Source organism: Rhea pennata, chromosome 1 (genome assembly GCF_028389875.1).
Source record: "Rhea pennata isolate bPtePen1 chromosome 1, bPtePen1.pri, whole genome shotgun sequence".
Classification (NCBI taxonomy): Eukaryota; Metazoa; Chordata; class Aves; order Rheiformes; family Rheidae; genus Rhea; species Rhea pennata.
Window position 1 is genome coordinate 186349729 of NC_084663.1, and position 25753 is coordinate 186375481.

Sequence of the window (25753 nt, forward strand, 5' to 3'; positions counted from 1 at the left end):
GCTCTCTGTTGTGATTGCCATCAATGGCTGAAGTCTTCATGCTTCAAATCTGAGAGTGAGTAGTTGTTATGTAGGCAGTCATTCCTGGAACTCATTAAGCCTAAGCTCAGGTACGCTCTTTACAACTTCCCTGAAAAGTAGAAGTGACCATTTAGGGATCTAAACTTCAATTTTTTTGAACCTCTAGATGTTTGCCTTATCCTTCCACCTTCTAGGACATAAAGACATGGCTTATAGTCCTGTAGTAAATCAGAGAGCATAACTTAGTGAAGGTTTTCCATGTCTATAGGTTCATTACTCTTGGATTAGAACCTGTATTATGCACATTTACTTGGATGTAGTTTTGTTTTTCTACTTCTGCCGCTCCTGAGACGTTTCCATTTCATATGGGTCTTTGGGCCAGAAAAATCTTTCTGCCTTTTTGACTTGTTCTTGGATTGCTGGGTCTCCCTGGATTAAAGAAGAAACGCCTTCAAAAATTGATGCTGCACTTTTTCATCATACGGATTGCAGCTAATGAGAGGAAAGTTTACTTTCCCAACAGCTTTTTCATATAGATATATACAAAGTGAACAGTTTCACAGATAGCATACGCTGCAGATAGTAATACAGTATTGGTGGCCCTTATTTGCTCTGCAAAAACTTCTCAAACATAGTTTGCCCTTGATAAGTCATATCTTTTAATAAAAATGGTTGCCCAGTTCACAAAATGGATTATGGCCATAAGAGGCTATTGCACTGACCCTAAAGAAGGAAACCACACCTCAGTTCCCTGTTACTTTCTTCGGTGTATGCTTTTGGTTACCAAGTCTTATTGAAGTTAAAGATGTGGAAATACCTGATGAGTATGATTTGGGGGGAACGTTATAAACATGCATCAGGCATAAAGAAATGGAGCTAGATAGCTGAATTTTAGTTGAGATGCTATCAGTATGAAGTTGATTTATTCTTGACAATATATGCTAATACTTGTTTTGACCTCCTTCCCCCCCCCCCCAAATATTTGCCCATTGTTATAGTCTCTTCTGACTGCATATAGCTGAAAAGATCTCTGGAAAGAATACACGTTCTACCTTTTCTGTGAAATACTCTATAAAAAGAGATAGTACTACATACGTTAAAAATACGTATCTGCGTATTACTTTGCAAAAACACATGTATTGCCTACGGAGAAACTAATTACATGAATATGTAGTTTTTGTTGTACATAATCTGTCATTTCCTTGTATCATGTCTGCATCTTAATCTAATGCTCAAAATCCACCTAGGTGAAAAGGATAGGTACAATCAAAGGATTTCTTCCTCTCATCGCCCACCAGGAAATGCACTTAATACTTTTTTACAAGTATTCCCCTCTCCCTTCCAAAGAGGTATTTGTACAGCTGCATGCATGATTCACTGCTCTGGTTATTTGTGGTGGAATACTAAGTGACCACCAAACAAATCTGTCTGTTATTCAGTTTCTGGTGTTTGCTTTCTAGAAGGAACTGGTTCTGGCAACTTCATTTAATTCATATTTTGTAATGTTCAGTATTCTACAAATAATGTGCAGCTTAATGTTGAACAGGTTTTTGTCTTTTTTAAATAATGAGAAACTTTCAAGTACTATTTTTCTAAGCCTGTATTCTGATTTATACTTACCAAAATACTAGTTTACAAATATTTGGTTTTAGTATCTCTTTTTGGATTAAAATTTTGCTAAGATATGTCCAGGGAGAAGGAGAAATAATTTGAAATTAGAAGCAGTAGTAAGAATTTGAAATGTGATGTGTTGACCAAAGATTGAAATAATAAAAATGTAACTTCAGGTTCTTGCAAGGCTATTTGCAGGGGCATATGTTTAAATATAAATTAAGCAGATGTAGTATGAGGGGTAGTGAGTTTTTTCTAGATGGAGTCACAACAGAAGTACAGATGCACAGTTATAGTTGTCTTGTTTGGATGATTTGGTAAGTCACTGTTCCTTGGGCTTTCATGCTTACTCGATAATCAATTCACCCTGAGATCGCACTGTGTGCTGAAGTCAGTGTGAGTTGTATATAAATACAATGGTAGCGTTAGTTGTATTTTCTTGCATCATATTCTTGGCTGTTGGGAACACTGAGATGCTTTATCAATCTTTATTGGAACTCATCATAGTTATTTTATTTCTAAAGAGTACTCATCTTATTCTGGATACTGTATGCATAGGGTAAAACTACTCAACTTGAAAGCAGCTAGAATCAGTGTCTCTCCAGGAAAAAGGAAAGTGTGCATTACAGACAACTTAAAATATTCACTGTAATCTATGAAATACTAAAAACTCAAAACACCAAGCTGTGTATTTCTATGGGTTAGGCTTTTGAAGAAAATACTGCATCTGTACCCAGATCTCTGTATTGACTTCCTGGCTGTTTGCTGGTCCAACTCTCACAAATGATCTATAAAGCTTTGAATGCTTTGAAACTGTGATAAGTGACAAATAACTGTTTAATGCATGCCTTTTCCATGGCAGTTATGATGGGATGAAAAGGCTTTTGTGATTATTTCCTGATTTGAAATCTCTAAGCTGGGCAGAAGAGCACTGCTGCTGAGGGATCCTTCTTGCTTGTTGATTCCATTCCTCTGTTTGTCAGAGTTCTGATGACTTAAAATGATTTGTGTATTTTTTCCTTGATGTATTGCATACATATTTCTGTAAAATAACAAAGCCAGCATTACTTTATATTTCTAGATTTAACAGTTTTATGTCATGGTTACTTTTCCATTGTACGTATTTTACCTAAGAAGTAGTTTTAAGTGCACACTTATGTGTGCTAATGATCATTTTTTTTTTATTTTTAAAAAATATTTTGTTTTGGCTGTGTAGTATTTTTCTGGATAGTCATGACTTCTGCCCACTCGTGACGCAACTTCAATTTAAACCATTTGTCAGGCTTTTACTTTCCAAAGATTGCGTGTTTTACTTGCTAAATAACTAGGAAGACATCTGTCAGTATATCCATGTGTTAGACCAAAATGTATATTTTTAGAAGAGCTCTTAAATCTATAAAACTGTTCTCACATAGTAGAAATGTTCAGACTTTTGTGGAAACTTCCCTTGAGCCAAATTTTTTTTCTGTTAAACTGAAATAATCAGCTACATTACAGTGATTCAGAAAGCCAGGTTTGAAATGTATGAATGGGCTCTCTTTGCAGAAGTGAATTACAGCAGATCACTCATTCATGAATTCTTCCTATTGCAGAATAAATGAATGAAGATGACTCATCTTGAGCACATCTTATGACAGTCCCAAGTTGCGGCTAAGGGCTATTAAATGTTACTTGACATAATAAGAGACCATGTTATATGCCTCTCCAGAGGAAAATTGCCATTTTCATAATAAAATAAGAAAGCGTATGTAAATCAGAATGAGTCATAAATAGTTCGTGTTTTGAAAAGAAATGAAGTATCAGTGTGAAGGTTAGTCTTGGGGGGGGAAGTTAAGCAATCTTACTTCTTTTTCCTTTAAAATAAGGAATAAAATACTTTAAGTGCTTTCAAGAGAGTGAAGAAGAAAAGAGGAAGATCACATCCATTCTGAGACTACAGTAGTAAAACACAAACTTTCTCTCATTTGAAGGTTAGTTTCAACTTTGCAACACCACACTTGCCCATTATCCAGAATATTAAGTAAATAGTGATTTCCTGCTGCAGACTCTCGTATGTGGCTTTGGTTGTTTTAAGATGGCATTAGAGCAATCAAACTGGGCATCTTAACATACATAACAGTTGCATTTAGATTTTATCTACCCTCGCCTCCTCAGAAGGGATCCTAGCCATTATTGATCACTGGAAGCTGCTGCTTTCACAAGACAACAGCTTATTAGTAAATCCTAAGTCTCCTGGGTTGGTCTGGGACATACGCCTTGTCGTTCTGTGGTTCTCTTGGAATGTACTAGGGATACCTGGCACTACAGTAGTGATCCTAGATGTTGATTTTAAGGATGACCTCACCTATAAAAACAGAATCTTCTTGCTGAATTACTCGGTATTAGCTTTAGCAGTAGGCAAAATTTAGGAATAAAAGCATATTTACGTAAAAGCATAGATCTGTAGTAGTGGAACAAGCTAGCAAAACCAAAAAGCACTAAAACCCTGTTAACACTAACAAGAACTCTCCTCTACTACCTCTGGTCTTCTGGGTAGTTTGTGAACCTGGATAATGAACCCTTACAAGCAACCCCAGACAAACTACTAGTTGGACAGATTTTAGTGCTCTAGCTTTTCTACTGTTAAAGATGATTACTGGAGTCTTCCAGGGAAGCTGCTCTAGGTGGCCTTCTCTTTCTGTAGCCAGGAGGGAAATACTACTTAATCCTTGTTTTTGTTTACACAATCCTCATTTCTAGATATTGGGATATTACACAATGATATGTTTCATAGATCTTTGCATTTCCAAGTGTCTCCAGTTAAACTAGAAATAGTAAGAACTCTGGTAGCAGTCAGCTATACAGGAGGACAACTGCAGTGGGGATGTGATTCTCTTTATGTTGCAGTAAGACGCTGAGGAGAGAGGGTGCCTGTGTAGTGTGGTTGTAGCTCCTTGATTTGGAGCTATCTCATCCCTGAATGGTTGTAAGTAGGAGCTGCACTTTCTGTACCTTACAGCAATAAACAGAATGTGTGAATATCCTTGGAGGTTTTGCAGAACAGACTCCTTCCCTTTTCCCTTTTACAGGTAGGTTTGTGTAAGAGTTGACTAGAGATGTGGCAAAGCCCCTTCTAACATGGTAAAGAAACAGTGATGAGTTTAAACCTTCACTGTATCACCTGTGGAATACTTATTTCCTGCCTTTAGCATGTTGGAGAAATCTCATCTATAATTTGAGGACTATCGGCTGGGTGAATTGGCCCTAAAGCCCTGCTGTTGCAGCTTTTCCTACTGATACTGCGCTGAATTAAAGCTGGCACAACTACATCTATTTGATTCTGCAGTCACTTTTGCAATACAGCAGAGGCACTTTGCTGTCCTTTTAAGGATTGTCTCTTAAAATTCAGTTGTATTAACTCAAAGAAAAATTGCAAAGAAGCACAAAACAGAGTCATTCCCCTCATCAGAATAAGCTGTAACAATCCAGATGTCTGTTATTTAGATCAGTTCTGCTCTAAGACTGGCTGGAAGAACTAACTTCTTAACAGAGCGTACTCAGCCTTTTATGGGAACTGTCCAACCTTCTCCTCAGTTAAGTTCTGAACAGGGCTTCATGGCCGTAGTATCCCCCATTTCTTAAAAAGGTAGTCAGTGAAACTACAAAAAGCTGTTGCTGAAAAAGCTTATTTTATCATGCTGCATTTCTACTAGAACAGCCAGCATTGCTGTCATGGCCATTTTCTTAGGTTTATAAATACTAGGTTTCTAGAATGTGTCATTCCCAGAATAAACTAAACTTGTCAAGAGTTTTATTAAAAGGGAAATGAGGCCTGTTTAATCATCTTCTGCAGCAGCAATTTGAAAATCAGGTAGAAAAGGAAATGTATTAATTCAGATAACTTTCATAATGCTGTTTGTAGTGTTTTAGGGTAAAATTTAATTTTTCTGTCACTGTTTAAGATTTGTTAAATTATAAATAGATCTAATATCTTTCCTTGGACAAACACATGACTCTGTAATGCTTTCATTTTGCTTATTTTCTTGCTTTTTTTTGTTGGACATTGTTTTAAGTTTTATTCTACCTTGACGTACACATTTTGCAATGTGAATGGGTTCGTATTTACTATATTCATTATAAAGTATTCAGTCTGTTTTTCATGTCTTATTTTCCTAATGTATATTCTAATCAGTTAATCTTTTATCTTCTCTAATTTCTTACTTTATTCTTTTTACGATACCACAAGCTTCACACTGTAAACCCAGCCTGAGTACAGGAAGGTTCTGGAGACATTTCTTTGAAATATCAGTATTTCAGCTGCAGACTGAAGGCATCTAATTTTAGGTGGTTAAATGTACGTTTCTATATGTAGCCTTGGATCAAAGCTCTCATTATAGCTAGTGAAGATTTAGTCACTAGCTACAAGCACAGTCAGTGCTTTTCGGCTGACATCAGTTTGAACTGAATAGCTCTCCAGTCTTTGCTGTCTGCTTTGACTAGATCTCCACTTGCTGTAATAGGAGTTTAAAGTCCTAACTCACATACAGGTGTGTAATTTTAGACACCTGAATGAGATGTCTTCATGCAAGAGCTAAAAGCATGACTCTTAAACTGAAATAAGTCAGGTTAGAGCCTCAAAACATCCCATTTGAGTGTGCTGTTTCACAGTTGTGCCCACAGTGAACATCTTTGACGTCAGGACTTAAGAGTCTTCAAATTCATCCACTTCCACGAGCATCTACTACTTCTGTCAAAGCGCCTGTGCTTGGAGATGCCCATTGGGAAGGGAGTTGTGGCCCTGAGTTATAGCCAGAGAATGCACCTGGAAGCCAGTGTCTGGGTCTAGTCACCGCTCTGTCTAGCACATGAGGTTGTAAAGCGTTAGTTCGCGCTGCTGAGATTCAGGGGCTATTGTGGGAAGAGCAAGTCTGGCATCAGTTGGATGAGTTCTGTGCAAAGCGTGTTAGGCTTGACAGGTCTGCAGCCCATGATACTGAGTCCCCCAGCCCTGCAATCAATTAATCTGATTTCTTCCCTGTACTATTGATGAGAAAGAAATAGCACTGGACTTTCTGCTTTGTGGATCCAAAGGAGGGGAGAAGTGAAATAGGAATCCTTCTTGATTTCTAACACAGGTAGGAAATTAGTTAACACCTTGAACTAAATCTCAGATCAGAGAGGCATGCATGAGGGTTTATATAAATATATATATATATATATATATGTGTGTGTGTGTGTGTGTGTGTGTGTATGTATATATATATATATTTAGTATTTTCACTTAAGGGCCTAACACTTACGATGACTTATGCTAATGGCATTTTCTGTATCTTAATTGGATCAATTGGAATTGATTGAAATAAACTTTTGTGAAGATTACTAACTGTTACTTTTATTAAATGGAATAATAAGTTTCTAAGTTTCATTATCTGATATTAATTCATTAAAATAAATAGTGCTTTATTTTTGCTAATATTTTGCTAATATTTTTAAGTTTATTTTCCACCGGCCTTCATAAAGGCAAAAAGGCATAATGACTTTTGTTAGATCTTCTTTGACCGTATGTGTGTGATGAATACTGGCTGGTGCATGCCACCTGTTGGAAGATGTAACAAATTGTTAGATGAGACCTCAGGAAGTTCCTTTACAATTTCACCCTGCGGGGTTCAACTTGTCTGTCTGCATCTTGAACTGCTGTCATAGCTGTGAAACTACTTCTTTCAAAGAATTACGGTTACCAAGAAATAACTTTGAATTAATTTTGATCTATGTTTATTCTACTTATACTCTGAAAAGGAGTCTTCACCCTCTCATCTTGAGGACCCAAGCTGTTGGGCACAGGCTAGTTGTAACGGCCGGCAGACTGGCTGGGAAGGAAAGTAATGTCCTTCGGGCTGCGGAGCAGTTCTCCCTGCCATAGTTCTTTCAGGGTTTTTGAGCCTGAGCAAGCTCCCCACTCTCACGCAGGTTGCCATAGCCCTGCCAGGAGATTACAAGGCCCAGTGTTGTCCTGCCACTGTGCTTTCTCCTTTGCTGCTAAAAGGAGAAGTTGGAGGTTGATTTCCCTTTCCTTCATTTTTACCCATCCTTCTAAACACTGCTGTGCTGTCTGCTTGGGTCCAGGTACGTTTTTGTCACAACTTTAGTGACCAGAATTTAATATGTTGTTGAATGTTGCAACTTGCATTCCAGAGATTTTTTTTTAATTCTGCTCCTAGTTTTGCTGATTTCTAATGCATGAATGAGAGGAATGCATGGCTGTTTGTGTTTATTAATAGTCTGTGATTATAGCTGTAGTCTTTTTTTGAATGTTAAAAGACTAGAATTTGGCAGCTTGCATGACTTACATGATCATGACACTTTGCAACTTTATTAAATCATGTTGCTCCCCCTTTCTTCCTTTTACAGGCATCCATGCAGTAATCTATTTTACATCTAAAGCAGTTGATTATCCAAATGAAGGGAAAAGAGAAGGGGAGAAAAACAACAAGGCCATTATAAACATATTGGCTAGCTATGCACAAGTATAAATAGCTACTGTGTAATGTGAATTAAAGAGCAGTTACAAGTGCGTATGTTCAACCAATTAAAGACATTAAGAAACTGTAATTACATGGGGATTCCAACACAATTTAAAAGGCCAAATTCACTAGTAGTAAATACAGCTATCCAAAGTGCTGATCTTGTGGGGAGGATTTGGGGGAAGCGGGTCTGTTTGTTTTTTTCCAAAGAATAAGCCTTTCCCACACTGAAAAGATTTTTCCAATAAAATTGGTTTTCTGGAGCACATGCCATAGGACACCATCTAATCAGCTCCAGTTTTCTTTTCTAGTGACTCTACAACACCCATAACTTGGAGAGTTGTCTCCAATTACTGGTATTAGTCCTACTACAGGAGAAGCTGATGACACCCTTCTCTTTTGATTCATTGGCTATTTTGAGAGCATGCGATTTAGCCCCTGAGCCTGTTCTCAATATATTTCTCCAGTAGCCTCTTTTCCAGCTGTGCTTAACTCATCCTTTCCCTTTGGTGTTCTGCAGATAGGCCATCTTCATAAATACTGTCTTTATTGTGTTTCCCCTGAACTTGACCTGATCAAGAGACCTTGACACTTTTATTCATGGGTGGGATGTATATGCCTTCCTAGATGAGTTTAAACTCTTAAAGAGTTTTCTTACAGTATTTTGCTGTTTAGGTGAGAAAAAGCTTATACCTACATTACATTCTTCATTAACATAAAACCCATTTTTAAAATCTACCATACTCTCTGCTTCCTATAACCTTTTTCTAATATCTATAATCCTATAGTTCTTGATATCTAGCAGATTCTGCTGCTATTTGAAAATTGCTGTTATATTGCAGTTGAAATAAGTTAGAAAAGTCGTGATACTCTTCTGCTCCCCCAATCCCTTGTTTGAGATAGGCTTGCCTAAGGAGGGCAGCCTGCACTTCAAACAAGGAGGCTGTTAGTGTGTTGCCTTCAAATTCTATTCAGGAAGTACTGAAGTAGAGACAAGTAATTCAGAAGTTTCAGAACAAAAAGATGTTTAGTAGCTTCTCAAACCTGTAGAAAGATTTTGCTGTGGCAATAGAAGGTGAGGGAAGAGGATTAGAATAAGCACTGTAAATGCGTAATTTATCATCTTTATTTTTTCTTCATGAACAATTTTAAAGGGAGCTAACATGAAGTTGTAGTTATAACAAGATAAAAGATAATGTGAATAAGAAAGTGCTTCTCATGATGCATGATTTGTTATAAAGTATTGCAACAACATCAGAAAAAAAATCTCGTGACAGTAAGACAGGTCATTTAAGCTATAGTGGCTGTGTTTGAATAAAGACTGCAGCAGGATTGTGGACTGAGAGAAACTCTTGAGGTAGGGAAAGCCCTACTCAGAAAATGCAACTTTAACAAGCAAGCCCTCCCCCCCCCCCCCCCAAAAAAAAGGGGGGGGGGGAAGAAGAAATGCTAGAAGAAAACTCAATTTCCAGGAACAGGTACAAAAAAGATTGTTTGGCCATGGTACTCTATACTGTTTTCTTCTATAACAAGGATCATACATGAAGTTGGAAACAACTGAGGGAAGCAGAAAAAGAAGAATGTGTCTGCAGAGAGTTGTCAGACAGTTCTTTTTTTCTCTTTTCCCACAAGCTGCTTTTAAGAGTCTCTGGAAGGATAGCATTTAAGTGAAGTGGTACTGTGTTACATCCTCTGCAACTTCAGCCTTAAAGAGGTTTTGCTCTAAAAGGTACCATTCAGAGTAATCCTTTATGACTTATGCAGCCGAGAGACGTCTCAGTAAAACTTTAAGCAGCAGGTATATTTAGAGAATGTTGTCAAACATAAATAAGTTTGCTTTTATTCTATTTTTGATGCTTTTCATGTGTTACTTGGTTTCCAATTTTAATAGTCAGTTCACTGGATTAAAAAATAAGTTTAATCTTACCTAGCTTTTAGGCTCAAATAAATCTGAAAATTCGTCTAAGTTTTCACTCTTTATTTTTCTGAACACAATACATAAAGCAGTCTTACGGGGTGATGGGGTGCCTAAGGCCCAAGATGAGTTTGAAAGTCTGAGGAGTTTGTGTTTTTTTTTTTTTTTTTTTCTTCAAGTTGCAGAGTCTGCTTGGAGACTGGCAATGTGAAGTGCCAGGACATGGAAAGAATTTTCTCCAATTTGGATAGCAAGGGGTCAAAAGAGGAGACTACCTGTGGTTTAGTATGACACTGTGGTGTCAGTACAATTTTGGGGAAACATCTGGTGACTAAGCAATGCATCACTGAGTGAAAGTATTTCTTAAGTTAAAAGGACAGCCTGAGCAACTAGAACCAGTTAAAGTTCCTACAGTGTGAAAAAGAGTTTCAAAAATCACCTAATAAGAGTTGAAAAATAAAGGTGAATATCAGCAAATGCTTGACAAAGATGCAGATGGCTGACCAGTGTGAGCTGATCTACCTTTCCTCCTGTTTGTACTTCAAATGAATACAACAGTAAGGACAAGCATAGAGATATTTGAGATTGATTGTTGATGGTTTTATCACTTTTTACTGTAGATTTCTAGCCCATGTGTGTTAGAGCAGCGTTTTCCTAGGCAAGTTGTAAATATGTCACTGTATACCCATAAACTTTTCAGTAAAATATTTATGAAAGGTGTATATTTATGCCTACTACACCCATCTAACTCTTACATTTTCCTCCTTTTTTTATACAGTCTTTTTATTTGTATATCTTGGAAATACCCTATCTGTTCTACGTAATTGCAGGTAAATACACCCAGTCAAATGTTTCTTTACATTCCTTTCAGGCGGAGCATATGACATATACTAGGCAATGAATCTTATTCATGTGTCCAGACTGCCCCCACTGCAGGTTATTTTCCAGGTTCATTTTCTGAGAAGTCTTAGAAATACCATCCAGAGCACCTACTTGCTTGTAAAAAAAAAAAAAAAAAAACTTCCAAATGTGCTTTATGTTCTTGGAATTCCAGTGTGTTGGTATTTGTTTTTGCCACTAAGCCTTGTCCTCTCATCTGAAAAACAGATCTGTCATTCATTATGGGAATGACTCTAGACTCATTTTGGTGGCAGTAATTACATGGAAGGTGGGTTTGGGGGGGGGGGGAGAATTAGGGGATTTAGGGGTTTTTTTTTTGTTTTTTTTTGTTTTGTTTTTTTTAATAGGAGCACATAAAGGTAGCTTTCTGGATCTTCCTGATGCGTGGTTTTAGGTTGCTGTTGTGTTTGGCTAAGTATTTTATTGGCAGGTAAACATTTCTGTGCTGCTTGAGAGAGCTGGAAAGAGGTTTGAAGTGCCTGGTAACATGCCATGTGGGAAAAAGGAGGATGAATGTCAGGTAAAGCTATATCTTTGTAGGGTATAGCTTTCTGCAATATGAAGGGAAGCAAACAGAAGGGCTGGTAAATACTTTAAAAAAATATAGAAAAGAAAAAGAAAAGAAACAAACAAACAAAAAAAAATGTAGCTATGCAGTAGAGTCCTGAGGCCAGATACCTCTGCATGTTTGGTGTCTCCGTACTGCAAAGTTTAAAGCACAGTTGAATCAGAATGTATTCTGACCCATATCTCTAAAGAGCCTGAGCAGATCCACTGTGGTCTTAGCTGCGGTTGTGTGTTTTTTGTTGTTTTTTATTTTGTTTTTTTTTAAGGTTTTAAATGTAAATGCAATAAGGAAGGACAGAATGCTGAAGTATGATGAGCAGCCTGTCTAGAGTGGAAATATATCCCTTAGTCACTCGGTAACTGCCTAAGTGTTTTTCAGCTATCAGGGTATTCCAGAAATACTTGGCATTTCAGCTAACCCAGTCATCCAAGCAATTCCAGTGGTATAGGAAATCTACCTAAAGGAGTGGTGTTTGAATGGTGTCCCTGAACAAGATGAAATTCAGTTATGCACAATACAAGGTCATGCATAGGGGTAATAAATTATAAATGGGGAACTCCTTATTTGAAAGTTAATTAGCGCATACCTGCTTCCTCCTCCTGCTATTTAAGTCACAAGATGAATATTATCTCCAGTATATCTGTAAAGGGGGCTACTTTGACCATAAAATGCATTGGGACAGATGTACAGGTAGGGATGTTTTAGAAACATTTTACAGGATTCTACCAAGACCTCTATGCTGATTTGATAATTCATGCCTACAAAAATGGAGTGAAAGTAGAACAGCCATAGAAAAGAGCTACTAGGATATTGAGAAGAATGAAGAGCCTGTATGGGGACAGGCTTGTCCCTAAGAGCTTGTGTGGTTTAGCTAAGAATCAGTGAATCAGTTTTAAGAATAGGTAAGTACACACCAGGAATAATTAAAACAACAACAATAAAATCTGTCAACAGGAAATGCCAAAGCTGGCTTAGACAAGGGGATTTCAAATGGCTATGAATATATGAATATGAAAAAATCTGATAATTATGAGAAGCCTTGTAACTTTAGGAAAGTGATGCTCTGGGACAGCACTCCAGAGGGAGAAGTATGAGGAAAAAACTAACTCTTTTTAAGGTGGTCTTGTTGATGTACGTCAGTTGATGTATGATCTATTTATGATGGATCTTGATGTATGATAATGGGGAGAGGGACGAAGCTGCAATTGCAGGTGAATAGATCTGATTGATAAGGTCTTTTTCAGTTCTTTAGCCCTGATGGCCTATCAACAGACAATGTAGATCTCGCACATCCAGACAGTAGGGAAGCAATAAAAAGGTTTTTTGCACAAAGGACACTTGCTTTCCAACTATTAAGCAGTTTTACTGTTGCAGCTCCCTAACAGCAGGGTGTATTGATCCATAATGTACAGTCAGGAGCTGCTCTGTATGTAGGTGTCTTTTTCTCTTTCTTCTGGCTTGGAATGACAAATTTTGATGTGTCAGAGCAAAGTTAGTTGTTTCATGCATGACCTCCTTTTTGACATAAGTGAGTAGATTCCTTACATAGTTCTGTCTGACTCTGAGTTCATTTTGGCTGCCAAAGCGCAGTGGGTACGTTACTTTCCAAAACATATTTGGTTACAGAGCAGATTGAAGAGAATGCTACAATGGCATGAGTTTCTTTGTGTCTGGGCCCTGCTTACTGTTTTACCAGATGCTTTCTTTCTGATATTTCTGATTGTTATTGATGGGGGGAAAAAATGTGTGTGACAGATGGTCATCGTAAGGGGTCGTGTTTGGGCTGCTTGGATCCCACATGGGTTCTAGCTTTAAGAAGCTTATTTCTATAGGAGTCCCAGGGAGCAACTCAGGTCACCTGCTGAATCACAGCCTAATCCTAGCAAGCGCATTGAGTCCATAGCTTCTGCTTTTTTTGATCACAGTTCCCTACATGCCTGTAGTTGTACAAAACATTAGGGTGTACTTGATGGTTGGCAGAAGCCGGAAATCAAAGACCTGCGGCAATACATGTGGTACATAAACGCTGCCTGTCTCTCCGGTAGAAGAGCAAGATTATTTGTTTACTTGAGCTATATCAAGTGCATCCCAAAGCACAAACAGCAGCAACACTAGGAATTTGGCTAGACTACTCACCCAGAATCTAGGACATCTTGAGTTTTAGCTCTACAAAGTATAAAAAAAGTTGAAGCTGTAGTCCCCAATTCCAGCAGTGCCCTAACTATTTGCAGTGGAGTATTCTGAACTCCTCTTCATGTATTTTTTTGAAGCTGGACCTCTTTATGTTCTTGTGTAGTTTCCCTCTAGAATCTCAATTTTTATGGAGGTGATCTGCATTTTTAGACTGATACAGTAGGTATTCCTGTATGGCTTGGGCAAAGGCCTGGGTTCTGGTTCTTGTTTTCAAAGGCTGGTTTTGTATTTTCATTTAGGAGTTTTTGGTAGCATGGACAGAAGCTTTAGTGCATTGTATTTCATTTTCCTAGTGGCCCATCATCAGCAGACAGAACAGTGGTCACAACACAGGTTATTTCATAGTCTGGTATTCATAGCATTCTCCTAGACAGAAGCAAGCTGTGGGTTTAATCTGTGTGAAGAGAGCATAAAAGTTGGTTTATCCACTAACTGAACTAGATGATCTTGTTTTTCCTGCCAGTAGGAATCTACCTGCAGAAAATGTGATATTCTCTACTGAAATTGGCTGGAAGAGTCAGTAGAGCAGACCTGAATCAGATATCTTACTTGGGGATGCACTGGCAGTATTTAATGATTTCTATCATCTAGTATGAGGTGGCTCCCTGATAAATGTGCCGAAGCACAGAGTTGTTCTCCAGAGGCAGCCAGTGAATTCACCCTGCTGAAGCCAGGTGTTTGCTTTAGACATTGCAAAATGTAAGGTGCATAGCAGCAGATGTTTCAATTTGGTCTTTTGTCTCACTTCTGTTTTGTCATATGTAGTTTTTGAAGGTTGTCTGCATTGAGGCTTGTTCGCTGCAGTTTATATCATGGCAGAAGGACTTTGCATCACTAAATACCTCCTTTTGTTATCAACTTTGAGGAGATTCTAACTTCCTTGTGATTTGAAACAAAGCTGTGTCATAAAATCATTATGTATTTCATAGTTTAGAGTTCTCTATGTTCTATAGTTGAACATTTTATTGTGAATACTAGAATCTTTGTATTAGTAGGTTCAAAGGAACTTGAAGGAATTTACACAAATCAGCAATTGTACGTGGTGAGTGTGAAGAGAAGTTCTGTAGGACTGAACTTCATTTCTTTGCAGTGTTTCAGAAGGGTTTGTCCCTTGTCCAGAACAGCAAACTCGGTTAGCTAACACGAGGAGGGTTGCATCCAAGAGTAAAATTTCACTGGGACAGAGCTACTCTTTTCTTTTTATCAGTGCAGTGATGGTTAACTTTTGGCTTTTAGTAAGAACAAGATTTAGCTATGTTTTGCATCAGATAGCCAGGCCTTAGAACTCTAGTAGTGGAGCCAACATTATTCTGGATTTACCTGGATTTCCCTTTTGCTGCTAGATCGTGTAGAATACTGGATTCTCCTTTCCCGTGATGGAAAGCTGACAACTATCACTTCTTGCTAACTTCGCATTTGCATCATTTCAATTCTGAACCACCACTCCCAAACCAGTCCTTTTGCAGGAAAGTGTATGTAGTATTTATTTAAATATTAGAAGGGCTTCAGATACTTTGCGCCATAGATGCTAGCTTTTCATAAAAAATTTTGCTCTGCTTTATTTAAAATAAAAACAGAGCATCTGAATCTGTATCTGTAATTTGCTTGAAGTCTAAATTCAAAGCATCTCAAATGAAAGCACAAGCTATTAGTAGATTCCAGGGACTCAAAAGGAGTCTACCTTTAGAAAAAAAAAAATCTTGGATAGAAATCCAAGTTCACAAATCAGGCACTACATTTTCTCTTGGTGACCTTTTCTGGTGTTAATTGCTTGGGTGAGTTTCTGGCACTGTACATATGGCATTACTTAGTCACAGATGGCATAAACAGAATTATTATATCCACAAGTTCTTCTGTATATTTTCATCCATAGTTTTAAAATATCCTACCCTGGAATTGAATTAATAATTATTTCAATATATGTGTATATGCTATTGTTTTCCGTAGTCATCTGTATACAGTTGGGTTTTTTTAGGGGGGCAGGGGGAAATATCAAGAAATTTGTACAGAGGAAGAGGAGCTTCTCTGAATGCCAGTTCTCTGAGACAGCACAATGTGCCAGATGATTTTGCACTCCAGTTTGAAATCAGTGTAGCTGGCTAAGTATTGCACAGGAAAAATAACCCATTAGGGTGATAAATGGAATATAATGATGCCAAGAAAGACCTTTACAAGTAATAATACTATATAATTGCATCTTTTTTGGCCTGATCAGCCAGGGACAGGAGGGGAAATGTTGCAGTAAACGTCTGTTTCTTCAAGGATCTTTTCCTCCTGTGAATCAACATATGCTCTTTCCTTAGTTATCCACATGCCAAGAACCACTGGCAGGCTACAAATAGTCTCCTGCTGTTTTGAGTCTCACTCAGTTGTGCTGTTCACCTCTTAGCCACAACTAGCTATCGATAGTAGTGCTTAACCTTTACTTTCTGGCCTGCAGACCTATACAGTTAAAATATTTCTGACTACAAATATACAAATTCCAGTAGGTAACAACTGTTAATGGTTAAATTTTAGTTGATCTTGAATTTTCTGAATCATGTTGTAAACTACAAAGCATTATGCATAAATATTAAGTAAGACCTGATTCTGGAAAAAAATGCAGTTAAATACTGCTCAGCATAACTGCTAGACAATTGGATCCTTTTTGAAGAAAAGGGAAGGAAATATGCTACACAGCTATACTGGTATGCGTGCAGATTATTTTTACTGCTAAGAATAAAAACATTCATGAAAGTTTCTCTGTATTAAGAATGGTATATCACATTTAGCCCCCTTTGAAATGCAATGAGTTATGGTTCACTTGATATTTTGTGATTGGAAGACTATTGGAGAGAAAGAACATTTTTTTTTGGCATAACTCTTCCACATAGTTATTAAGTAATTACCCTAAGTCTAAACTTAAAACAGCCATCCAAACTAAGCATTTTAAGACTCTAAGCTGCATAGTACAAAGCTTACATAGTGTATTTTCATATTAACATCACTGATTAAGTGGTACTTTTTTTTTCTTTAACAAATCAGAGTGGAGTTAGTTTCTGATGTGCTACATAACTGCTTCAAAAAAAATGTACAAAGACTTTGTATTATTGGAGTGTCTTGAAGGACTAAGAACATCCTTCTGTAAGCTCCCAAGTGAACTTTCTGTTTTGAAGTTTGTGCTGCTTAAAGATACAGGCTTGTAATCTTTTGGGGGAGATCACAAAATTGCATTGTGGTCGTTGTTTAGAAATAGCTGAAATGAAGGTACATTTACTATTTGGACGTAGAAACCATTGTCATTTTTTTCCTTTGAATATACATAAGGCCATTATAAAAGAAAACTGATAGCTGTATTAATGGTAAGGTGCTATAGAAATTTGTCATCCCTGCACATTTGCCTATGAGAAGGGATTTGATGTTCTCCTTTTCCTTTTGAATACCTACATATGGCTTCCTGGGAAAGATCAGGATCTCGATAGAAGGGAGTCTTTAGAAATACTGTTGCTAGTCAGACTTCATAGCTTTCTGCTTTTATCCATTATTCCAAAGCCTTTGTGGGTGAAACTGATGCTTTTCCCCCACCACCACTTTCAAAATCACGTGTGTGAGCATTTTACCTTCAATTTTACTGTGTGTGTTTGACAGTCTGCCATCTACTGATAGATAGATGTTGTCGCCAATTAATGCATTTAAATTGGTGTCCTTGCTTTGTCAACTGCCCTCCGCCAGCCTTGATGACAAAAGTAGACGGATGGAGGGGTGAAAGGGATGTTTGAGTCGGGCTGAATTTAGAGCAGAAGGAAGGTGTTAAATTCTTCTGCTCCCCTTGCAGTGCTCCAGCTCCTTCTTGTGCCTCTGCCCCACCTCGGGCCTAACAGCCAGATTGGGGGCTGCTTTTCTTTTTTTTCTTTTCTTTTTTTTTTTTTTTTTTTTTTTTTTGATGCTGCTTTCTTTGATTACCTTGTCTTATAAAAAGTAAAGCTTTTTTTTTTTATCTCAATTTTCTTTTAGTCTCAATTTGAAAGTATTTTCCAGGCAGAGCTCACAGGCTAAACGGAGCCCACTCTTCTTGTTGTTGTTAGTGGGGTTGGGCTGTTTTCTTTTAATTATCATCGCTGCTGGCAGCCCAAAATAAAACTCTTGAAGTAGCCGTTATGTAAAAGAGAGCGGCGCAACTATCCGTGGCATCCAGGCCTATTGATTTAGCGCGGCGCGGCCGCGGTAGCCGGGCGCGCTGCTACGTCAGCAGGGCGCTCTGCTCGTGGGGTCGCCGCGGCCTTTGCGTTTGATCCCGGCAGCGCTCGCGTCAGCGATGCGTATCGTCGCCTGCGTGATGTCAAAGTGTGGGTGTTCGGTTAGAGGGACACGGTTAACCTAATGTGCCGCAGTAAATCCTGGACGCCGCTCCCTCCTGGGGACGACGGAGAGAGTGATTCATCGCCGTGCACATTAGACTACTGCTAAGTATAGCAGCGCTCATGAGCCGCAGCATCCACTTAGATTAGTATCAAAGGCGCTGCAGCTTTCTAAGGTGTTTGTTTGCAACCAGGTCTGTATGTGCACACTTTTTTTTTTTAGTGTTAAATAAGGAGTTACCTTTAGCGAAACTGATAATGAGTTAAAATAAACCTTCTCGGTTTAATCTCGCTAATAAGCGTAGCGTGGGTCGTGCCAGCAGCGCGGGCTGGCGGGGCGCGGCGCCCGTCGGAGTCGGGCAGCCCGCGGTGCCCCCCGGGGAAGCCGCCGCCTTGCAGCGCGGCCGCGGCGCCGCCGGCCGCGGGGGAGGGAGGGGGCGCGGGGCGGAGCGGAGCGGCGCGGAGCGGGCCGCGGCGCACCTGAGCCGCCGCCCCGCCCGCCGCGGAGCAGCCGCCCGCCGCGGCCCGGCCCGGCCCGGCCCGAAATGAGCGGTAAGATCTCCCCTGGGTGGCCAAACGGCCCGTGGGGTGCGGAGCCCGGGCGCTCCGGCTGGGGCAAGAGCACAAAAAGGGGAGGGGGGGGGGATAAATAAGATAAACTAAAGCCGGGGGCGGGGGGCGGAATCTGCGCAGCGCTAAACTCGCGGCGGCGGCTCCGCTGCCGGGAAACGAGCAGGAAGCGGCTGCGTGGGGAGAGGCCATTACAGCGCGGCGCCTGCGAGAGCGGGGTGAGGGGCCGCTCCTGCCCCGGCGGGGTGTTCCCGGGCCGGGGGGGAGGTTGGGGAGGGGATACACCCTTTCGGCACTGCGGAGTCGGCGTGTTCGCGTTTGCCAGCAGCTGCTTTTGCAGGATCTAACAAAACGGCCCTGCGCATCTGCCGGAGGGCTGGAGGTGCCAGCCGCGGTTCTCCAGGAGTTCCTGCCTTCAGATTCTGCTGCCGTTGGTTCAGAGTCGTAGCAATCGTGCATCACTGCTCATTTCGCTACGCATTTATGGTATTTGTAATGAGCAAAGTCAGATTTCTTTCATAGCCTTAAACGTACATGCTGGAGCTCCTAACCTGGTATTACCGTTGGGAGGAGGGGGAGGATATTTCTTCTGCTGTTGCGATTTTTTTAATGCATTTCCTGTCTGAGGGAATGCACTCGAAGTTTTATGTGATCATTGATAGAGATCTTGGGTTTTTGTTGTTGTTGTTTGTTCGTTTGTTTTTACCTTGGAACTATGAGCTTTCCCTTTCATAATAGTGAAATAGGAAATTTGTGTAAGATGGTAGGTTAAAAGTGTGGGGAAACATCAGCATCTTGGGTTAAATTTGCCTTTTTTGCATGCAATAAGTCATTTTTCAGAACTAGAGTTTAAAATAGTTATGTGTTTGGAAGTTTTCTCCCACAATGATAATTTTTCCAGTTTTATATGAAGAGAACTTGTATACCTTAAGGAACACAAAAGACTGTAGACCGCTTACAAGAGTAAAAAGGTTAATATTCACAATCATAGAATCAGTAAGGTTGGAAGGGACTTCTGGAGATCGTGTAGTCCAACCACTCTGCTCAAGCAGGGTCACCTAGAGCATGGTAGACAGGGTTGGATCCAGGCGGGCCTTGAAGATCTCCAGAGAAGGAGACTCCACAACCTCTCTGGGCAACCTGTGCCAGTGCTCCGTCACTCTCACAGGGAAGAAATTCCCCCTCACGCTCAGGCGAAACTTCCTGTGCTTCAGTCTCTGCCCATTGCCTCTTGTCCTGTCACACGGGACAACTGAAAAGAGTTTGGCCCTGTCCCCTTGACACCCTCCCTTCAGGTACTTGTACACATTGATAAGATCCCCCCTCAGTCTTCTCTTCCCCAGGCTGAAGAGGCCCAGCTCTCGCAGCCGTTCCTCATGTGGCAGGTGCTCCAGCCCTCTGATCATCTTTGTAGCCCTACGCTGGACTCTCTCCAGTAGCTCGAACACAGTACTCGCCACAGTACTGGACACAGGACTCGAGATGAGGCCTCCCCAGGGCTGAGGAGAGGGGCAGGATCACCTCCCTCCACCTGCTGGCAACACTCTTCCTAATGCACCCCAGGAGACCATTGGCCTTCTTGGCCACAAGGGCACATTGCTGGCTCATGGTCAACCTGTCATCCACCAGCACTCCCAGGTCCTTCTCTGCAGAGCTGCTCTCCAGCAGGTCAGCCCCCAGCTTGTGCTGGTGCCTAGGATTATTCTTCCCTAGGTGCAGGACCCTGCGCTTGCCCTTGTTGAACCTCATGAGGTTCCTCTCCACCCAGCTCTCCAGCCTCATCTCCTGGTAAAAACATACTGGTTTTATCATGCAGCATTCTAACCAATACCTAAAAGCACAGGAATTCCTCTTGCAATGCATTTTACTTAAGTGAAGCCAAGAACTTCATATTAGTTGTTAAAAAAAAAAAAAAAAGAGAGAAATTTATTTCTGCTTTTGTAAAATACTAGCATTTAATCTTTCCTAAAGAGGGGGATGGTTTTTTGGATTTTTTTAAACAGTTCTGTAGATAGTAACTTGCTTTCTGCTAAGAAGCCGGTAAGATCACTGCAAAAACTCTGTGTTCATAAAATGTATAGTGTGCCAACTTTTTTTCTTGCTTTCCATTCTCTGGAATATTTCTCTGTCATCTAATCAGAAGTGTATTAAGTTTACCCTTAATTTTGAATGTTAAAAATATTTATTTCCACTAATTTTGGAACTCTTGAATGTTGAGGTTTCTGACTTCTAACTTCCTTCTAAAATTGCAAGAATTTTTCAGGTTCATGTTGCCTTTGTTTTTATTTTTCGGTATACTAGATTATGGTGTACTCAGACTCGCTTTGCGAGGAACTTTAGAACTGCGTTGTGAGTCAACCTTTGTACTGGATTGGAGATAACTGCTTTTTTGTTTGTCAAGACAGAGGTATTTAAAGCACAGGATAGGTGATCTGCACAGAGTAGTATGCTTTGATGATCAAGACCTAATATTTAATTTAGACAAATGCTTAAAGAGTATTGAACAAACAAGTAAGAAGCCAAACATGGAAATATCTGCTAGTTCAAAGAAACAGTGCGTATTATAGTTCCTTCATCCTCCTAGGCCGTTGAGTTTGCTATAAATAGTGTGAGTAACTGTGGACATAATTCTCAATTTACTTGCAAATTATGTTCATGCATGTTGAAAAAAGATGAGTTTAACAAATTTCTGTATCTTGTATTTATTATGAAGAAACTACAGGCAAACCACATGAGATGCATCTTGTATAAAATCCTCCTCCTTGTTTGAGAACTAATTTTTGACAGGTTGGTCTAATGGTAATTTTAAATTACATGTTGACCTTTTCTCATTCATTGTGAGCTAATAATTTTCAGTGGTTCTTCAGCTCTTTCACTTCTTTTCACTTCACTTTTTCACTACTTTTTCAACACAAATATTCCACTGAAATAATTGAGTTTCACCTGTGCAAAAAGACCTCAAGGTTCAATATTCGAAGTAAAGCATACTGTAGTTCTTTTATTATTTGCTGTTACACAGTTTGGTTAATCTTTCAGCTAAGACTTTGTTCTTGAAAATTCTTCACCTTCACAATCATGAGTTAACACTTCACAGAGAATAAAACTGAGATTCTTTCCAGCCAATATGTATTTCTGAACTTTTGTATCTTATTGTAAAAGAGTCCATACAGTGTAGGTAATCAAGTCTGATTATGTGCTGCTTCTTTAAAGAATGCTTTTTGTTCCTTTATACTGTTCTTGGCATTCAGGCATAGTTATATTTATTTTTGTGCTAAGTTCTTTCTTATTAAAATGGGGTGTGCTAATCTTATATAGCTATACTTTGTATTTGCTTAGCGCTTTCCATTTGATAAACTATGTTAAGATCTGCAAATGTTAATGTGAGAACTAAGAATGCCCTCTCAGACAGAAGTATTACTGTAATTTCAGCAAGAGTTGGATGATGGTTTTGGTAACTTCACTGAACTATGAGATCAGAAATTTTGGTTTTCTACACTTCTGAAGGTATAATTCACAAGTCTTGTGGATGTTTCATAGGTTAGATAAGAAATCTGCTGTAAAATTGAGAATGCAGGCCTGGGGTGTTTGTAGGCTTACCACAAAACTTGGTCCGATTGTGTTGCATTTCAGTTGCTCTCTGATGTGTTGCTTTTTGTATTTTAGACGTGTGAACGTAAGGCCGTCTGTACAAGGTCCCAATCGAAGCTTGCACCAGCTTGATCTTTCTAATAGAGGCCGGTATCAAATACTGAAGGGGACAACATAAGAACAGGGCACGCGCACAGAAATAACTTTCTCGTTTCTAGCGTAAGAGCTTCCGAAGCCAAAAGTAATATTTGGGTTTTTTACAGCTCTTAATGGATTGCTTCTCCCAGTAACTTGTTTAATTGCTTTTGAACCTGACCTTTGGCTTCCACAACATTCTTAGAGCGGTGATGACACTAACTGCCCATTTCATGAGAAACTCCTGTTCTGCTTTTTTAAACCTCTTATTTGATTATTTGATTATTTGATTTGAAATCTCTGGTTCTTGTACAGTGAGAAACTGTAAATGATTCATCTTCCTATTTTAAGCAGATGATGAAAACTTATCTATAGGTCCTTTAGCATTTCTCTTCGTCCTTACCCTTTACCTTTTAACCATCTTTAGGTGGAATTATCCTGGTCTCTTTAATCTTTCCTGGTAAAGAGGTACGAAGCCTTTGTAAACTTTTCTTCTGCTTTTGTCCTTTTCTAGTTCTATTATGCTCTTTTGGAAAGAGAGAGGCATTGCACATAGTGCTCGAGGTATTGGGGCACAGTGCAGATCGTGTTTTCTGTTCATATTCTATAATCAGTAATGATTTTTAATGTTTTGTGAATGCTGCTGAAGACCATTTGGCTGGTATTTCTTTAGAAATACGTGTAGTAACTCCACTGTCTGTTTTTAAGTCACAGCTAATTTATCGTTTAACACTGTAAGTACATGCAGAGTAGGAACATTGCTTTACACTTATCAATACTTTCTTATGCATTTTTACCATCTGGTCTTTCAGTACTATGAGATTCTTTTGCAGCTCTCTGAGTGGGCAGCCTGTAAATAACGGCTGGCTGTTACTCTTTTCCAGAAGTTTTGTTAGTACCTTGATCAGCTTCTTCACATCCCTGTGGGACTCCTTTGGTCACTGTTGCCAAGCCAATTTGAAAGCCGATTATTTATTTTTCTCCTTTGTTTCCTATTCTCAAGCCAGTTATTCCTGAGCAGCTCTCCTCCCTTTTGAACCAAAGGCAGCATTGCTTCTTTAAGAGCCTTTGAGACAGTCAAAAACTTTTAGAGAATCCAAGTGTATAATGCCATCCTATTGCTCAGAGTTCTTTGAAGGTTTCAGATTTTGGAGGTATCGCTTCATCTACAGATGCCATGTTAACACTTCCCCATTCTGCGTATTCATATAAATGTCTGCAAATTCCTGTCTTTGTTACAGTTTCATTCCAGCTTGCACGGTGCTAGGATCATCGTGGTATCACAACTTTTATCACTGGTAGAGGTTTGTAATGCATTGGCTTCCCCCCGGGATCTTAAAAGTTAGCATCTTATTTGCTGTCTCATTCCTGTGGTACTGAGATGATTTTAGGTGATGGATCACTAGTGACAGAACATCATTTTTTTATAAGAAATTTTCTTTAAAACTCTTAACTAAATACCGTCTGGTCTTGGCAGTTTTCTGTGATTTTGTGGTTTGTTTTGTGGTATTCTAAAGTCTTTTCTATGTCTATTCATTATGGGGCACTTCTTTTGACTTGTTACCTTTAAAGAAGTTTTGGAAGTATTCGGTACCTCTATAAGCTCTTCTGTGGGCTTACTGAGAGAAGGGAGAAATATCTGCAGATAACAGGATTTTGTTGTTATTTTAAAGTCTCTTGAGTTTCTCAGAATGCCTTTTGCTATAATTTTATCTAACAGTTCGTTGCCTTTGCTTATCTGTGTTATTATTGTATATTTTTTTTACAGATGCCTTGCAGTTCAGCATGTTCTTTTGAACTTTCTCAGATTATTAAATGATGCTGTACTGAATATTTCTGTAACCCATATAGGTCCTGCTCAGGTTCCAATGATGTCCCCAAATGGTTCAGTGCCTACTATTTATGTGCCTCCTGGATATGCCCCACAGGTATGTCTGTTCATTTGATTCTTAACATTTTGTTTGCATGAAAATTGTAGTAGAACTGAAATAGCTAACCTGATAAATTGATGTGTCAAGTTTCAGAGTCATAGTAATCATGCAAGTAAATAATGGGAGATGTCCCATAGTATCTCTGTGATGGGAGACTCTTCATAATTTGTATGCCATTTAGTTACAGATTAATTACTTAAATTACAATAGCAGACAGTTCCTTACTGATTTCAGGATCCTAAAGTACTAGATGCCATCTGAGCATAGAGAAGATTCATGAAACAAATAATGCTTTGTCCAGGATCTGTACTGCTTTTCAGGTTCATGGATGTTTTTTTCCTGGCATCAATATAGTTTCAAGGACATACCTGTAGTTCCGTCTCCGGGAAGTCCCCTGCAGATTAGGAATAAAGCATCAGATGAAGTAGCAAGCAGCATGAAAGAATGTCAGCCCTTCGCTGGGGATAAATTGTCATACAATATGTGCTTCCACAGCTCTGCTCTTCTCACTACTGGAGAAGTCCTAATTGAGATACCTGAAAATTAAAACTGATCTAAGCTAGATAACCTGGACGTCCTTTAAAGCTGATTGAAAGGCTGATTTATCTCACCTATTTGGGACATTTGTGTTAAGGTGAGGTGTACTGCCTTCTAGATGATGTCTTTTTTCTTTCCCTCAACTATAGGAAGAGCCTATAGGTTGGTGGGTCAGACTTAGAAATTAAAGCACATGAATGCTGCTCTCGGATCTTCTCATGACATTCTGCTGCTGTAACCGGTCTACTTTCGCAGATTCTGTGTGCCCATCCTATGATATTTGTTAAAAAGAAAATAATGCAACCAGAAACCTTTCAGTGTCCAGGATATGTTGCGCAATCTATCTGAACGTCATGAAAATTTGTCCTCTAGGAAATATCTGTTAGATTGGACAGACTAGTACATGGGGTCTCCATGGTTTTACCTTTCGTTTGTTGAAAGTTAGTTGATAAGTTCGTCATAAATCTTTCACAGTTGAGATCCCAAAGTGGTAGAGAGGAATGAATTAAAAATCATGAAAGCCCATTTATCTTTAGAGTCATAGTAAAAGGGCTTGATTCCTTTTAAGATTCACTTTTAAAGAATGGAAAGAACTTTTGAAATAATTGAAATCTTAGTTTTACTCTGAGCTAATTTCTTGATTACATAATTTCAGTTGTTGAATTACTGCTTAAGAAATTTTGTAACCTGTAAAATTCTGAATACTTTTCATGAAATAAACTTATCCTTCGGTTGAGGAGAACTTGCAACAGGCAGACCAAAGGACTGAGCTTTGCTGGGGCATGCTTGTTAGCCTTTCATTGGAGCTTGTTCATTCAAGCAAGTGCTGTGCTAACACAGCTGTGCACCTTTTGAGCTGGAGATGCCTCACACCCATCCAGCTCAGAGTACAGGTGGAATGAGCTCATGTCTGCTGCTTTCCTCTGAGTAGAAATATCATAGTCCTG

The 25753-nt window shown here is 39.3% G+C and overlaps 1 protein-coding gene across 6 annotated transcripts in view; it reads left to right on the plus strand.

Annotated features, from left to right (window-relative positions):
• The window catches only part of FNDC3A (fibronectin type III domain containing 3A), a 119212-nt gene that overhangs the window by 42898 nt on the left and 50561 nt on the right, over positions 1 to 25753 (plus strand). For 4 of the 6 annotated variants that reach the window (XM_062567016.1, XM_062567015.1, XM_062567013.1 and 1 more), the window contains exon 4: positions 24190 to 24266. In XM_062567016.1, coding sequence (XP_062423000.1) covers positions 24190 to 24266 — 77 coding nt within the window. Of the gene's footprint in view, positions 1 to 18166; positions 18240 to 18560; positions 18598 to 24189; positions 24267 to 25753 lie in introns of those variants that run through there. The other 2 variants (XM_062567019.1, XM_062567018.1) reach the window with 2 other exon arrangements.